General features: G+C 37.7%; 1 protein-coding gene across 1 annotated transcript; it reads right to left on the minus strand.

The window, feature by feature from the left end:
- Nucleotides 1-4,182: 4,182 nt before the first annotated feature.
- On the minus strand, nucleotides 4,183-4,638 carry LOC138871908 (uncharacterized). Its single transcript, XM_070149831.1, has 2 exons — nucleotides 4,494-4,638; nucleotides 4,183-4,439 (listed from the first exon to the last, which is right to left on the minus strand). Exons 1-2 carry the CDS (start codon nucleotides 4,636-4,638, stop codon nucleotides 4,183-4,185), a joined length of 402 nt encoding a protein of 133 aa, XP_070005932.1.
- Between the last annotated feature and the right edge of the window lie 14,264 nt (nucleotides 4,639-18,902).

Here is an 18,902-nt window from a genome sequence, read left to right on the forward strand (position 1 = left end):
AGGCACTATACACAACTCATAAACTAGTTACACACACTCCGGCAAGGAGGTACCATAATAACCAACCAAATTCTAAAGCACAACACTTTACAAAAACTAAATAATTTTAATGAATTAAATATACTCTGGCATGACACTAAATTATTACAACAACTAAGTATAATCTAGGAATGGCAGAAACACTTGCTAACTTGTATATAATAAATGAAATATAAATGTCAAACCAAACTTAGGTTCATATACCTTTTTCCTCAAATAAATATGAATATTTCTTTCTCATATCTTCCTCGACCTCCCACGTAACCTCTTTTGAATCATGATTATTCCACAAAACTTTTACCGATGCTAAATTTTTTGTTCTCAACTTTCTTACTTGCCTATCGAGAATTTCTATAGGTACCTCTTCATAATTCAAGCCTTCTTTAATTTCTATGGTATCACCAGGTATTATATGCGACTCATCATGAATGTACTTTCTAAGCATAGACACATGAAAGACAGGATGAACAGAGGACAACTCAACGGGTAGCGCTAGCTTATAAGCCATGTTTCCTTTCTTTTTTAGAATTTCATAAGGTACGATAAATCTAGGGCTAAGTTTACCAAACCTCATAACTCCTTTCATTGGTGAAACTTTCAAAAACACCTTATCACCAACCATGAACTCTAACTCACGATGCCTCTTGTCAGAATAAGACTTTTGACGACTCTGAGCCGCTTTAAGTTTTTCTCCAATTAGCTGAACATTCTCCAAGGCCTCACAAACAAACTCTGGACCAATCAACAGCACCTCTGCTGGTTCAAACCAACCCACTGGAGACCTACATCTCCGCCCATACAACGCTTCATAAGGAGACATACCAATGCTGGCCTGATAGCTGTTATTGTAAGCAAATTCTATAAGTGGCAAGTGATCATCCCAATTACCTACAAAATCTATAACACACGCACGCAACATATCTTCGAGAGTCTGAATGGTCCTTTCTACCTGGCCATCGGTCTGTGGATGGAAAGCGGTGCTTAAATTGACCTTGGTACCTAATCTCTTCTGAAATGTCTACCAAAAATGCGTTGTGAACTGAGGGCCTCTATCAGATATGATTGAAACTGGAGTACCATGCAATCAGACTATTTCTTTGATGTACAACTGCGCATACTGCTCTGCGGAATCTGTCGTCTTTACTGGTAGGAAATGCGCGGACTTTGTCAGTCAGTCTACAATAACCCAAATTGAATCATGTTTACGGTACGTGCGAGGTAGACCTACTACAAAATCCATATTAATCATCTCCCACTTCTACTGTGGTATCTCTATATCTTAAGCTAGGCCTCTGATGCTCGGCTTTGACTTGCTGGAAATTCAAACATTTAGCCACATGTCTGCTACTTGTTTCTTCATGCCTTTCCACCAATACAACTCTTTCAAATCTAGATACATTTTGGTAGCCCCTGGGTGGATAAAGTACCTCAAACTGTTAGCTTCCTCTATTATGGCCTTCCTAAGACCATCTACATCAGGCACACATAATCGATCATTCAACTTCAAAACTTCGTCACTTCCTAGAGTGAAAGTAGTGATTTCTTTGCTTCTGACTCCTTCTTTTAATTTCACTAAGTACAGATCTTCATCTTGCTTAGCCTTAACATGTGCAACAAGGGAGGATTGCTCTAAGGCATAAACAATTATATCTCTTTCTTCGGTCTCATCCAATCTAATTCCATCATTTGCTAGTTTTTGAATTTCTCGACCCAAAGATCGCCTTTGTACTGCAAGATGGGCCAAGACACCCATTGACTTCCTACTAAGTGCATTTGCTACCACATTAGCTTTACCCGGGTGATAAAGGATATTGATGTCATAATCTTTCAATAGCTCGAGCCGCCTTCTCTGTCTCAAATTTAATTCTTTTTGCTTGAAAATGTACTGGAGGCTTTTGTGATCTGTAAACACTTCAGAATGCTCGCCATAAAGGTAGTGGCACCATATCTTTAATGCAAACACTACTGCTGCAAGCTCCAAGTCGTGTGTGTGGTAGTTCTTTTCATGATTATTTAACTGCCTGGAAGCATAAGCAATAACTTTTCCATTTTGCATAAGAACACAACCAAGGCCCACTCTGGAGGCATCACAATACACTGTGAACCCACCCGAACCTGTCGGCAAGGTTAACACAGGTGTAGTGGTCAGCCTCTTCTTTAACTCTTGAAAACTCTGCTCACAAGCGTCTGACCATTGGAACTTAACTGCTTTCTGAGTTAACTTAGTTAATGGAGCTGCAAGTGAGGAAAACCCCTCTACAAACCTTCTATAGTAGCCGGCTAACCCCAAGAAACTCCTGATTTCGGTTGGCGTTGTCGGCCTAGGCTAGTTCTTGACTGCTTCTGTCTTCTGAGGATCTACTTTTATTCCTTTACTAGATACCACGTGGCCTAATAATGCCATTGACTGCAACCAGAACTCACATTTTGAAAACTTAACATAAAGCTCATTCTCCTTCAAGGTTTGTAAGGCTATTTTGAGGTGTTCTGCATGATCTTCCTTGCTCTTAGAGTACACCAAAATATCGTCTATAAACACAATAATAAAGGTATCCAGGAATGTCTTGAAAACTCTGTTCATGAGGTCTATGAATGCAGCTGGAGCATTTGTCAACCCGAAGGACATTACTAGAAATTCATAGTGCCCGTAGCGAGTTCTAAAGATTGTTTTAGATATATCCTCTTTTCTGATTCTCAACTGATGGTACCCCGACCTCAAGTCTATTTTTGAAAAGTACTTGGTACCCTGGAATTGATCAAATAAATCATCAATTCTTGACAGTGGGTACTTGTTCTTAATGGCAACTTTATTCAGCTGCCGATAGTTGACACACATTCTGAGAGACCCATTTTTCTTCTTGATAAACAGGACTGGGACACCCCACGGTGAAACACTCGATCTGATGAAACCCTTGTCAAGAAGGTCTTTCAATTGTTCTCTCAACTCATTAAGTTCTGCTGGAGCCATCCTATAAGGAGGTATAGATATGGGCCAAGTGTCTGGCATGAGATCAATGTCGAAGTCTATGATTCTTTCAGGAGGAAGTCCGGGAATATCATCTGGGAAAACTTCTAGAAATTCTCGAACAACTGGCACTGACTGAAGAGCTGGTGGTTCTGATTCTAGATTAATAATGTGAGCCAAATAGGCGAGACACCCCTTACCGATCATTCGTTGCGCCTTAAGATAAGAAATAAACTTACCTACAAGCGATGTTGAACTACCCTTCCACTCTAAGACTTCTTCATTTGGAAATTGGAACCTGACTATCTTGGCATGACAATCTAAGATGGCATAGCAGGAAGACAACCAGTCCATACCCATGATCACATCAAAATCCACCATTTCTAACTCTATGAGATCGGCTTTGGTGTTGCAACTTTGGACTGAAACTATACAACCTCTATAGACTCTGGTGACTTTTACTGACTCGCCAACTGGAGTAGATACTAGGAATGACTCACTAAGTTGTTCAGGTTCTAGTCCGAGGTTAGTTGCAAAGTATGGAGTCACATATGAAAACGTTGAACCTGGATCCATTATGGCATAAGCATTATGTGAGCAGACTAAAAGTGTACCTGTAATAACTTCTGCAGATGCTTCTACACTCTGACGATCAAGTGTAGCAAACAAACGTGGTTGTCCCCCTCCCTGAGTAACTCGGTCTGCACATCTGCCTGCTCTATGCCCGGTCTGATTATGAAAACCATGAGCCTGAGGTGGTGTGCAGTAGCTGAGGAACTGGAAGGACGAGTTGATCCACCACTGAAATTACATCGCAACTTTGGGTAGTTGGCCTTTATATGACCAATGTCTCCACAATGGTAGCAACCATGAAACCCGAGCTTGCACTGACCTGAATGTTTCCCCTTACATGTTCCACAAAGACCTTGTTGGTGTGAATGTTGCTCGGCATGACTCTGTCTATGTGAGGATGATGTCCTAAAATTCTGATTTTGGCGAGACTAATTTCCATAACTCTGAGTACGTTTGAAGGAAGACCCACCACCTGACTGATGACTGGACTAAGCTGGTGCTAATGACTCCTTATTAGAGGAATCCCTTCCACCTCCACTGGATGTACCGTTAAACCTGCCCGTTGTCTGGGCTTTCTTGTTATGCTCTTTTTCTTCTCTCCTTAGTTATGTGTCTTTTTCTAAGTGCTTGGCAAATCCCACAACAGAGGAGAAGGATGTCATCCCTACTGCTGCAGCTGATGTTGTATCCTTAATATGGTAAGCTAAACCGCCAACAAACCTGCGAATCTTTGCCTTTTCTATCTTAACCATGTGAGGAGCATGCTTAGCTAACCTTATGAATTCCATGTAGTACTCTTGCACACTTTTATTCCCTTGCTTGAGCTGTTCGAACTCTGTAGCCTCAGCTTCCCTATCCTCTTCTGGGATAAAGTTAGTTATGAAGGCCTCTTCAAATTCTTCCCAAGTAGGCGGACCATCATCTTCATCTCTTTTCTTTTCCCACATCTCAAACCAAGCACCGACCATATCTCTAAGCTGGTAAGCAGCTAGCTCCACAGCTTCATCATCAAATGCTTTCATCACTCGGAGGGCTTTCTTGGCACCCTCCAACCACAACATCGGATCTTCATCAACTATAGAACCATGCTTTCATTCACTTTTGAGGACTCAGAATTGTTCTGTCTATTTGATTGAGGTGGAATCTCATCTCTTCTCTCGTTCTGGTTGGCCATAAAGGCTTTAAACATCTCCATAGCACTGTTGACAACATTAAACATCTGACCCACCATGGGAGATATAGTTGCCTGAGCCGGAGCTACTGTTGGGGGCGGTACTGGATCCTGAGGTACTTGCTCATCATTATCCACCCCTTCTTCACGTTCAACTCAGGGTACTTGGACCACTTTTGTGGATCTACCCTTCATTTTCTGAGTTAAAACCTTCTTAGTTCTACCTTGAGCCACAATGATAGCAATAGTTTCTTGAGCAGCATCCTGAGCGTCGGTGTCAGAGTTGCGAGTACGAGCCATTTCTGCGAGTTTTGGAAAAACGAATATATTAGATAATCTTTTAGAGGTAGGATCTACTGCACGATCTAAAGTATGAAAAAATGAGATTTTTCCTAAATGCCTGTAGCCTCCTATTTATAAGTATGGCGCGCTTCATACCTATAAACAAGACCCTACTAACACGGCTTCATAGATCCCTAGGACTCCATAAACATGAGGCTCTGATACCAAGTTTGTCACGACCCATTTTCTGAACAAGCCGGGACCGACACTCGATCACTAAACATGACCGAGCGAACCATCTCTGCTTATCAAATATATTATAACTCCAAACTTTATATGCAACAAGGCAATACTCCAACCAAATACTTTTGATTAATTTAAATATTTAAATAAATCCACTCCAAAAATTTATTCGTAATAACTACTAAATTTATGCTAAGTTATTATAAAAAAACATCTGAATCTTAACCCATTGACTATGTCTATGAAGCCTAAACTGAGATTTCCTAGCCAGTTCTCTAAGTAACAAAGAAATAACTAAATAAAGATGACTCTAAGGAATACTCCACGAACAAAAGCGGAGCTCACCAATAGCACTGGAAGAGAAGGAAGTCCTAACTCGTAGCCTGCTCGCCTGCAAATCCGGTTCCTACGTTGTACCGCAGACCAACGTAGGTTCCCAAAAGAGAACTTCAGTACCATCCAATATACTCAGTGAGTCTCAACAACAGGGGCGAAACTTTAATAACAAATACATTATGAGCAAAGGTTCTAAATGCATGTAAAATATAAAGCTTATAAGAATAATTCTAAATAATTGCATAATAGCAGTTTTTGAATATTCCAAAAGAAATTTTTTTCTTTTTCTTTCTTAAAAAAAATATACTTCACTTTATACTTGGGGAGTTCCAACTATCCTGACTTAATTCAGTCTCAGTCACCGTATGATCGACACGTGTTCGATCCCAACCTGATCGAATAAGCCCAATCCACGAGGTGCCACTCACTTCATGGTTCTCAGCGCTCATGTCTCATATCTTAGCATGACTAAGTAAATTCTCAACAACGAGATCCTCGACTCATGTGCTCCCTACTTTGGCACAAGTAATTTCAGGAAGCCAACGCCTTGGTCAGGACCCTAGGCCTGGACGATGACCCCTTCTCAAAATAAAGGATACCCCCAAAAATCTTTTCTTTCTAAAACTTCTTCTTGTGACTTTGCAAGTCTAAATCTTTTATACATACTCATATTGGTATCCTTAAATGTAAGGCATGACATAAGAATGGAACAAACATTCAAAAGTATTTATAAAGGTTCTTGATCCTTCATGAATTTTCAACATAAAGATGGCATATAAGAATAACATAAAAATCTAAAATTTATGCACATATATCGATATAATCATCTAATCTTTAGCTAGAAAATAATTCTAAGCTAATAGGTACTTACTACTCCAATTAGATATATATTAACTCTTTTATGCAATTCATCAAACACCTTGTGCACGTGCTTTTGTGAGTTAAACCACTTTAGTAAAGTGTTATATCAACTCACCTCAAAACTTCTCGAGCCAATACATAGACCCCAGTCTAATTGACACCAGTCAAACAATCGATTATACATCAACCAGTGCATTTTAATCAATTTTAAAGTTTCACACCTAAATATGAAATTTATTGTTGATATAGAGAAAGAATGAAATTGACTATTCAATTCTTACCTATTACTAGTGTACGGTAATTAACAATAGGGAATTTTATATACCTGAGTTCAAAAATTCGTGACTGGTAAAGAACCTAGAATTTTTCGTGCGTGGCTGCCTCCGTTTCGCAGGCCTGCGTTTGAAAACAGAATGACTCTATTTTGTTGAGGGCATTAAGCCCTTTGTATTCCTTTTTTTGTACCCACTTTATGGGTAGGTCACGTGCACTATCCTTTTTTTTTTCCCTTTATTTTGTTTGTTTTTTTTTAAAAAACTTAACTAATAATTAATGATACTCACTATCAATAATTAATAACACTAAAATTATTAATATATTAGTAATATTCCTCTAATTATATATCCAATTATTTAAGCATGTGTATATATATATACAAACACACATATTTTCATTATAGCGTGTCTCGAAACTTTTATAAATTTGAGAAGGGTTACAACAACCTTAGAGTTCAAATTCTAAAAGAAGTTATTTATTATGATATACGAATCAAGAGAATATAATGAAGTTTATAAATACTCAAGAGATGGATATAACAGTAAAGTTTTATGGTAATTCTAACTTTGAAATTTACTTTGGAATAAAAGTTGTTCATTAGTCCATTATGTGATTTGCTTGGACTCTAGCACTTTTAAGTTTCATCAACTTTTCTTGCTCTGTATTCTTGGACTTTTGTAATTTGATCAGATTTAGATTGAATGATATAAGTTCCAACCATAGCACATCACAAAATAAATGGATTGCTTGCGAACTTTCTTGGCTTATATGGCAATCTGACTTTTTTACGCTATTATTTATTTTTATGGATCTAAAAGGCATATATCATATATGCTCAACTTCGTCCACCTCGATTGTTGAGTTTTTTGCAGGGTTTATCTTTAAGAAGTATGAGAATTATACTGGGAGAATCAAATGCAGCTCATCACTTGTCTAATCCACCTCGATTGCTGAGTTATTTCTAGGCTTTATCTTTAAGAAGTATGAGAATTATATTGAGAGAATGAATTGCATCTCATCACTTATCTTATCCTCTACCTTAAAAATCCTGCACACTTCACACTTCCTTTCCTGTAGGATTTTTTCAGTTCCATGTATCCTGTCTTCTAGCTGTATTTTCTAGCCTTGATTTTCTTCTCAGTTGGGTCTTACAGTGTTCAGAGATTTTCTTTCATGTGAAGTATTTTCTTCTAGCCCTATTTTTCTTGTTCGTTGAACCTTATAGTAATTAGTAATTCTCATTTCTACGAAGTAATTCTTTTTAGCCTCACTCTCACAAACACCCGCCATCGCCAAGTAGGAGACCCTCTGTTGAATTTGAGATATTTACCTAGCATGTAAGGGACACGTATGTTAATTGCAAATGGTACTTATATTTGCGATGAGACGTGACAAAAAAACTGAAATGATATATATTAGCTTTTGAACTTTTATACATTAAATGAAGATAGACCATATAATAAAATGACAAAATACCGAACACCGGGTGAGAAACCAAATAAAAAAGAACGGCAAAATATATCAAGTAAATATAGTAGTAACTCTTAATGAAAATTAATTATTTAGAAATGCACAATTTATGTGTTGTTTTGAATGTTTTGCAGGAAAATGTATGCGAGGCGAGGCCAACAACTCATGCCAATTATGGAGTTTGCGTTTTTGCAACTTATCAACTGTAAAATCTTTTTTAGTGCAGCTTCTATAAATTGTTTGTACGTATAGCTTTTTGATGTATAATAAATTTATTCCGATTTGCACCTCTTCTATTTTATCTTCTTTATATTGTTTGTATTTATGGCTTTTAATATTGGACTACGTATGGCCTTTCTGAAGCAGTTCATCCAATATTGAGACCGTGCTGGCACGGTCAACCACCACCTAGTATGGATAGAAAAGAACAATTGGGTAGTTAACTAGCACATGCGTTTGCTTTAAATTTGTCCAATATGTTCGAGAATTAAAGATGACTGATCGTCCAAGTTGTTGAACAAATAAGATAATTAACGATCATGAGTAAAATAAGGGGTTGTCATGTGTATTGTCAGCAAAGCTGAACGTGTATGGGTGATTTCTTCCTATCTATTTAAGTTTTAGTTGGCAAAATTATAAATACATGCCCGTTTATAAAATTTGATTGAAGATTTTTCCAAAATTATTTTACTACTTTTTTTCGAAATCAGTGTTTGTTCATAAAATTTTCAATTTTCACTTGAAGATGCATTTTGGATTTTTCGAAAATTTGAAAAACTGCAAAAAGCTATTTTTCAAAATTTTCACTCACAAAACTTCAAAAACAATCCAAACTGAAATTTATGTCCAAACACAACTCTAAATTTCAAATACCATTTTCACTTGAATTATTTTTCACTATTTTTTCGAATTTTACAATTCTTATGTCCAAACTCCTAGTACATGTGTTAGTGAAAGGGACCAGATATATAGCCAGAATTGCACATATTATACATTCCATGAAAAATGATATATTGGTAAATTTAATTTTTCTTCATATAACAGGGGTTGACAATTATCAAAAGATATCTCATGTTGTAACATTGCAAGAGATACATTTGCCAAAGAAAAGGAGGAGGATTCGATATTATTGGCCTCTCACCTAGATTGTCATAATCTATAATGCAGTTTGATTTTTAATATTTAGTTCAACATTTCGTTACCAGAATTCTTTTAGTCAACAGTTAATTTGTCTGTTGAATTACCCCACTAAATCAAGTAATTTAATTTTAATAACTAAAAATAGATGTAAAAATACATACTTATCATTTAACAAGACATTTGTCTTCCATTTATTAATTTGATATAAAAAAACAGATGCAACTATATGCGGCTTTATATCTATAGGTATTTTGCATGGATCTAAATTATTTATTAGTAATATATTTTATATCTACTTTCCAAATCTCTGACCTTCTTCATCTTTAAGATCTCCAAATCCTCTTATAAGTAAACTTGTTTACCCTCGAAATCAGATAACAATTGAATTTGTAGTAATTTTAAGAATATGCGAATTAGTTTGACACAAAGCAATAAATTAGATTAAGATTGGACAAAAAAAGATAAAATAAATTCAAACTACACATATAGGATAATTTTAGCCTTAGTGAGACGTTCAACCTCGATCCGAGCTCGCAATGGTTAGCAATGATGAAAAAAAAGAGAGCTAACAATAGAGAAAAATAATAATATATTGCATTGGAATGCGCGATACAATGTGTGTCATGAATTATTTTACCCCCTTTAAACAGTAGGAGAGCCTCACTCTAGGTACAGTTCTTATAAAAGGTAAAAAAATCTTCTAATTAACTAATTGCCGGTTCCCTATCGATACGTGTCGAGATCCCTGCTGTGATATCCGGCCGGTCACGGATATCACGGCCCTCTGTTGGCCGTGCTTGATTACCTAACAACGTTCTTCGAAGTTATTCAAGCCTAGGACAATCCAGAACCATGATGTCACGACCCCAAATCCTAACCTGTCGTGATGACGCCTAACGTGGCACTAGGCAAGCCGACATTTACGAATTTAACATCAACACTTAACAGAAAATGGATTCAAAGCAGTTTAAATAGTAAAACTTCTCATGAACAGGATAGATAATCCAAAACACAACGCGGAAAATCCCAACATCGGGGTATCACTGAGTACATGAGCATCTAAATATCACAAGTCTGGAAAATACTGTCTAACATAGTCCGAAACAAAATACAATAAGCGGAAAGGATAGGGAAGTAGAAACAAGGTCTGCGAAACGCCCGACAGCTATCTTGGAATCTCCTAGAAGATCAACCGTGCGATGAACTCAACACCTATCGTGACCAAAAACACCTGGATCTGCATACGAAGTCCAGGGTATAGCGTGAGTACAACCAACTCAGTAAGTAATAAGACTAAATAAAGAACTGAAAGTAGTAACGAGCTCTGCAATTATAATATAATTCCAGTAATTTCAACATAGGACAATAGACATGCTTTCAAGTTCGACAATTTAGGTCAAATCGGTTATCCCATGTCAAGTTCAAGTAAAACAAAATATAATATCTTTCAGAAAACTTCAAGACAATGTGAAACAATAATGAAATCAAGAGCATCCTCTCAGAGCAATAGTCACTTAGTCTTTATCAATAGCTCATCACTCGGTACTCGACACTCAACATTCGTACTCAATAGGTACATGCTCATTGGGGGTGTGTACAGATTCCGGAAGGGCTTCTTCAGCCTAAGCGCTATAATCCACACGGGCAACTCACGTGCTACACGGGCAACTCATATGCTATAGTATTAATATCTGGATCTGCACGGACAACTTACGTGCTATAGTATCAATATCTGGATCCATACGGATAACTCACGTGCTGCACGGATAACTCACGTGCTATAGTATCAATAACCTCACAATCTGACCCTCGGCCTCACTCAGTCATCAACCTCTCCAGTCTCTCGGGCTCTCAAAAATCATGAAAATCAGCAAGAAACAAAAATGACATAATGTATCAACAGGGAACAATAGAGATAGAGATATGATATGCAAGTAAAATTGTGACTGAGTACAGGAAGCAATTAGCAAATAATTCAACAGGTAACACAACCTCTGTGGGTCCATACAGTACCAACAGATAGCCTAAACATGATTTTTAACATGATTTGCAGTTAAATTTCTATAACACACGGAGAGCATACAACTAATAACAGGTTATTCAACTTCAAAGTTTCATGGAATGTACCAAATCACAATTCCTACGGTGCACACCTATACGCCCGTCACGTAGCATGTGTGTCACTTTCAAACCAATCACAAGACACATAATACGGGGTTCCATACCCTCAGAATCAGATTTAGAACTGTTACTTACCTCAATCCGAGCCAATCTCTACTTCATCGCACCTTTGTGGTGCAAATCGGCCTCCAAATGTCCCGAACCTAGCCACAAATAGTTCGATACAATCAACACGAGCTAGAGGAATCAATTCCACAAGAAAATACAAAGTTATAAATCAAAAGTCAAAAATCGACACAAAGCCGGCTCCCGGGCCCATGTTTCTAAATCCAACAAAAGTCAGAAAAACTAAAAGCCCATTCAATCACGAGTCCAATCATACTAATTTTACCAAAATCCTACACCAAATCGTCACCCAAAACTCCAAATCAAACTCTCCAAATCCCTAGCCCCAAATCCCCAAATTACACCTCAAAAACACATAAACTAGGTGGGGAAACATAATTATTGAATAAATTTAACCACAAGTGGCTTACTTCAAGAATCCCTTCGAAATACCTCTCAAAAATTACCCAAATCCGAGTTTGCAAAGTCAAGAAATGATAAAATCCTCGGAACCCAACGTTTATATTTTGTCCAGGCTTTCTTGCACCTGCAATAACTTACCCGCACATGCTGTTTCGCGGGTGCAACCAAAACATCCGCTCATGCAGACTCGCTTCTGCGAGTATACTGCCGCTTCTGCAGAGCCAACCTCCTTTCAAATTTCCGCTTCTACGTTCATCACTTCGCACCTATGACCTTGCAGGTGCAGGCAAACTCTTCGTACCTGCAAGCATTGTGCAGATCCACTCCTGGCCGCTTCTGCGCTGTCTAGTGCGCACATGAGGCTTCACACCTACAATCAAAACCTTCGCAAGTGTGATTGCACTAGACCTGGTGCTTCAGCAATCTCCCAAACTCCAAATTCGATCCGTTAACCATCCGAAACCAACTCGAGGCCCCCGATACCTCAACCAAACATACTAACAAGTCTTAAAACACGATAATAACTTAGTCGAGCCCTCAAATCACTTCAAATAACATCTAAAATAAATCACATATAGATTCAAGCCTAATGAACTTTGAACTTCCAATTTTTACCAATGATGTTGAAACCTATCAAATCACATCAGATTGACCCTAAATTTTGCACACAAGTCACAAATAAGGCCAGAGACCTACTCCAACTCCCAGAATCCCAATCCGATCCAGATATCAAAAAGTCCACTCCCAATCAAACTTTTTAAAACTCCAACTTTCGTCATTTCAAGTCTAATTCAACTACGGACCTCCAAATCAAAATCAGGACACACTTCTAAGTTCAAAATCATCCAACGGAGCTAACGGAACCATCAAAACTCCATTTCGAAGTCATTTATACATAAGTTAACATCTGTTCAACCTTTTCAACTTAAGCTTCCAACTTTGAGACTAAGTGTCTCAATTCATTCTCCGAGAAACGACATGAGCTCCTGATTCCTACTTTGATACGTTGTGATAAATGACAAAACATCAGAAACATCTTGTTAGTCACGTCATAATAGCATTAAATGCATGTCAGCCGCCGATCGACTATGCCTGGATGCAAAACGTCGCTGAGTTCCTATAAATACTACCTTCTTTGTTCATTTCCACTTTACAACAAATCTTCTACCCTCGTATCCTTTGGATTTCAATACTCTTTAGTACTTTTACCCGGTTATTCAAGGTCCTATCGAAGCCCCCTTTTTCTCTAACCGTGGGGTCAGAAATCGGGTATACGACATTGGGAGGACAACTCTATTCCCTTTCGAGAATTGGGTTTAGAAGTTGAAGAGTCGTCACCTAATGATTATAGTGCATTAGGACACTTTTTAGAAGAGTTTGAGATGAAGAGACCAGAGATTAGGGTAAGGGCTAGAAATTATCCCGAGGGGAAGGTGTTAGGCACCCCTCAGGATCCACAAGTGTGGTTCCCGGCCATGCTACAATTGTGACTTTACAAGTAAACAATCAAGGCTCAAATAAGGACTTACATACAACATTGCAATTAGGTTGAAACTTATGAAAGTAAGTAGAAATGGAGCAAGGATTTTAAAAGTTTAAACAACTCTAAAGGAAGCGAATAAAGAAAAGGGGGTCCTAGGTTTGTGATTAATATGGATCACTTAAATGCAATATCCAGCAATCACTCCTCAGAAGAGGGGTTGCACGTGATATTAGCGCACCAGTCATCATATCCATATTCTACCCTTCCCACCCCGTTAAGGTATTAAAGCGCGAAATGGTATCATTACTTATTGCATGTTATTACCTGTCCCAATCCTATAAATCTAGGAGGCATTGAGACTACTAATCCTGAAGGGGAGGGAGTTGGGGCTTTTATGGTTTTAAAAGGATAAAATTCTAGGGCGACAAACAAAACACATAAAGCAGATATGGGAAAACACATAACAGTTGAAAGGCTCAAATAAACCTCCTCAAGTCAGAAAAGCATAGAGTTTAGCATGTCTTACATGTACTGATTAGGTCTGAATTAAACTTAAAAAAATGCGTGAGGCAGATTGATTTATTACATACTTCAGATAAGAAATCCGAATCAGACCTGCCTGCTGGTTGGAATTGTCAAAGACTGATGCACTTATGGCTTTTACCCTAAAGCTTGCCTAGGTGAAACTTATAAGCATGATATCTAATAATGCAAAGTATACTGATTTTAAGGAAAAACTTTATTGATTTTAGAAAAAAGGGACCTGCAGATTTTAAGACGGGTTTTAGATTCGAAATGAGGCCGATTCAATTAACTGATCCTATAGGCATGGTTTCTAAGTGTCATTGATCTTAAACAGTTGCAAGAATCCTATAGACATGATATCTAGGCGTTACTGATTTTAAACGTTTATAGAAGTGCAGAAGTCCTATAGGCGTGGTGTCTAAAATACTGATTGTTATTTAAACTTATATACACGTTTGCCTAATGATAGATGCATATGCAGAATACAGAAAGTCCTATAGGCACGGTGTCTATATGAGAATGCAGAAAATCTTATGGACATGGTATCTATGTGAGAATGCAGAGTTTCAATGATTTATAAAATGCAGAACTTTAAAACATAGTAATTCCTATAGGCATGATCTCTAGATGAGATGCAGAATTTTATAAATGATAACCCCTATAGGCATGATATCTACCCCTTGCATGCATAGTTCCCCACCCTTTTCCACTAGCCGACCCCAAATGTTTATTACAAGATTATTACAAACCAGAATTGATAAAAGAAAAATAAAATAAAAATTACATCAGAAAACTAAAAGTCCCAACCAAGGAGAGCCTGATTCGTACTTCTGTCTGAAGCATGAAGTAAACCAACTCCAAAGATCAAGTTCCAAAGCCTTTCTCTTATTTGGGATGTGTCAAAGTTCCCAAGAGTCTCAAAGGGGCTCCGGGCAATGGTTACACCCCAAATATATTTCAGAATCGAGGACATAGTGTAGTGTGGAAGAGCCAGCCCTCAAATGTCCAAGTTCAGAGGGAACTCAGGGTCCCAAAGCAAGGCTCATAGGAGGGGGGCATAACTTAAAATCTAAGAGTAGGTGCAAGTGCAAGAGAGGGGGAGTGATAAACTGGTGGTCATGCCAAATAACTTGAATTACTGGCACACCCCTGACCAACTTGTCATTTCAAGTTGAGGAGTTAGGGCTTATTGAAAGCCAGGCTCAGGCCTGGGCAGCCATTTAAGAGGCTACCAGATCATGAGCCTTAACTCAGCATACATAGGGGGTAAGGGTAGGGGATTCATAACAGAAACAGTAGACAAAGGAAAAGTGGGCAAAGGACATGATCAGCAATAAAACATACTGACACCCTTTACTTGGGGTTAAAATTCCGTTCATGGATAACAACTCATGTTACCATGCCCTGAATCCCCATTTACAAACACATAGAGGGTAAAGGTATAGGTATCAAGCATTCGCAAGAAAGTAAAGCAAACAACAACATATGAACATGTCAAACTTTACAGATAATAGGTGTGAGCACGTGATTTTTGCCCTAAATATGATTATTCCCAAAATCCCAAACAAAATAATTCTCTTTTATTTTTTTACAATTTTTGTGCATTTTGGTGTCATTTTCTGATAATTGTTGCATTCTATTTGCGCATGTTAATTCTATAAAGTACAAAAAATATGCATTGTTGCGTTTAAGTTTTAGTATCAATTAAGGATTAATTTGTTTTAAAACAAAACATGAAAATCACAAAAATTAGTTCACTTTCGCATTTTAATGATTTTTATTATGAATTTGTCATGAATAGTTTTTAAACAATTTTAGGCATTAGTCAGTTTTAGTTTTTGAAGTATATTAGGATTTTATTTTAATTGTTGCAATTCTATAAAATCAGAAAAAATAATTACAAAATTACAAAGTGGAAAATAATTAGATAAAATGAAATAATAATAAAAAACAAGGAAGGAAATCGAGTGAGAGGCAAAGGGATGGCCAGTTTTGGACCAAATTAAAAGAAATTTTCAGGCCCAAATGCCTTAAATTCGTTCCAAATCAGCCCAGCCCAAGTCCCCAACCCGGTCCTCCTCCCAGGTGTTGAAACGGTGTCGTTTCCCCAACATTTAGCCACGACCGTTGGATCTCATCAATCCAACGGTCCGGATCTAACTAGGTTGTTTGTATATAAATGTCCGAAATCTCCCCTACCCCATTTGCCTCATCGTCCTCACCCTACCCATCCTCAACAAACCCTAATCCGCGCCGCCATCAAACCCCTCGCCGGCGGTGAACGCCACCTACCCCGTTCAAACCCAAATTAACACCACAGATCCCCCATGAATCCCTATTTCCATTCCCGTTATTAGTTTTTCTCGAATGTTGCCGGAGCTCGTCGAATCTTCGTTTGAAGTTTCCGGTCAAATCGAAGGTTTATCCAAACCAGCCCAAAATCACACCATACAATCCCCGGCCTTCCCTCAACACTAATCCATGTTTATTTTCCTTCAAATCACTGTGAAACGGCTCGAATCTTAGATCTAAGAATTTCTGGCCAAAACCCTAAACCAAAATCTTTGTGATTTCGAACCGTAGTATCCTTAACCATGTGTTCTCTTGTAAGAACACATGGTTAGGGATGTTACGCGTCAAAAATCTGAAAGGATTCAGATGTTGGCGACTGGCCGGAGTTCCTCGTGCTTCTGTGACTTTTTCCTGTTTATTTTACTCGCATGGTTGAAGTTCTAGTTACAATTTTGGTTTCATTAAGTGTTCTGTAAAATTTATGATTTATTTTGTGCATTAGTATAATTCTGCCAATTGCTGATTAGTTCTGAGTTGATATTTGTTTAAATGATTGTGAGTTTATGGGTTAAGAATCTGTTTAAGTTCATTTAATGTTGATCATGTTAGCTTAAACTTAGTTTGATTTCATTTAGTTTGATTGAGTTAGTATAATTGAACAATTGGGTTTGGTCAGTTTGATTAGTTGATTTCTGAGTGCTAATTAATCAATTTCAGTTAATTTTAGATTAACTTAGGGGATTGGTTATAGCTGTTAAGGATGGGGGTAGGTTCAGTAACTTTGAGGAGCCTTCAGGGGTAGTCTGGGTATGGAAAAGGGTAGTTCTGATAGGAATAGTAATATTAAAGTATTTGGAAGGGCAGTATAGGTATTGTATGGGTAGGGGAATACCCTAGGGCCTTCTAGAATGGGATTTTAGTGCACATTTCAGCACAAAAGGGGTGCTTACTTGTTTAGCAAATCAAGAATAGGGGGACTAAACTGAAAATAGGGAAGAGACTAATTAGAAAATCAGAATCTGATTTATTCTCTTTTGGTTGCCTATAAAAGGGCATGAAATGCCTTGGGAAAGGGGGTTCTTCTTCTTCGGCCTTCAGCTCTGAGCTCAAAAATCCCCACCAAAAAAAAACTCTCTTCCCTGCTTTCAATTTCAGCTGGCATTTTAATTCCAAGTTTATTCAGAAAACAAAACATCAAAAATGGAGAAATCCAGAACAATTTTACAGTTTCATTACTAGTTTTGGATTTCAGTTGGGTTTGGGTCTAGCAGAATTGTAGGAGTATTTAGATTCAGTTGTGAGGGCTAGGAGTGTATCTCAAGTGTGTCTTGAGTTGGTCTGTGGAGTTTGTTGGTATTTCTGGTTTTCAAAAGCAGTTCCTGGCAGATTCTGTGGTGTATATTGTTGAGTTTGTTGCTGTTGCTATTCAAAGTAGCTGACTCCTTTCTTTTTCTCTATTTACATTTCAATTTCCAGGTACATGTTTTGTAGCTCTCAAGTCTATGGAAATGAAGTAAATATGCTGTTTGAAGTTGATCTTTGAACTCCTCCTGTTTTTGTTTGATTTTAATGTATAAAACAGTTAGCTTACTCGATATTTCATGTCATTTGTGTACTAGACTAAGCCTGGATTGTATAAGTTGGATTGATGAACTGTTAAGCATGAGTTTGTTCATTTTGACTATTAAGTGGGTGCTTGGGTATGTAGATTCGTGTATGTAATCAAAACTGTGGACTGTTAGACTGATATTCGTCATTTAACTATGTTATAGTGTAATTTCAGTGGGTGTAGTGTAACTTGGAAATCAGGAGAAACTAAAAAAAGATGATTTGAGATCCATGACTTCTATTCATGTTAATAACTGGAGATTGAGCAGGAAATCAGTATGCAGTTTGGGTCAACTTAGAATAAATGTTCATATTGCCCTGTGTTAATTCAAAAACAGGAATTAGAAGTAGTTAAAGTGTAATTGCTTCAAAATATTCCAATCACTCGGAATCGGTTCGTGAGTATCGTTAATTGGTATAGTTGTGTCAAATTTGTTATCATGTCCAGTTTTGGCCAATTGCTATAATCTCATTTCATCGTTGTACGATTGGATTTTAGTTTGAAAGCTTGGGCTCAATATTGGCCAGCCAGGCCTACTCCCTTTTAACTTAATCGGTTTGAGGCTTGGAGGATATCATTTGACTTGGGCCAAAAGGTAATGCTAGAAGCCCAAGGCTGGACAGAACCAAAAGAGAAGCATGCCTTACCTGCTTGTTACTTGGGTTAATTGCAAAAGCCCAAGATTACTGAAGAGTCGAATCATGGACAACCCCGGATTTAAAATAGTAATTCTTAAACAATGCTAGTTAATTAGGACTTTTACCTTTATTCATAGAGACAGTAGAAAATTATAGAGTGCTTTAGGTTGCCCTTTTAAAGCAAAATGAGATGAGCCTCGCTAAAATAAAGCACATAAATTGCGGGGCCCTCGTTAAATAAGTACATTAAAAATTACTTAGAATTTGGGAGGGCCGTTTAGCGAATTTCACGGCCTTCCCCAAAATAATATTGCGTTAGAATCTTTAGACGCGATTTAATTAAATTACTT

The sequence above is a fragment of the Nicotiana sylvestris genome, chromosome 6 (genome assembly GCF_000393655.2).
Source record: "Nicotiana sylvestris chromosome 6, ASM39365v2, whole genome shotgun sequence".
Classification (NCBI taxonomy): Eukaryota; Viridiplantae; Streptophyta; class Magnoliopsida; order Solanales; family Solanaceae; genus Nicotiana; species Nicotiana sylvestris.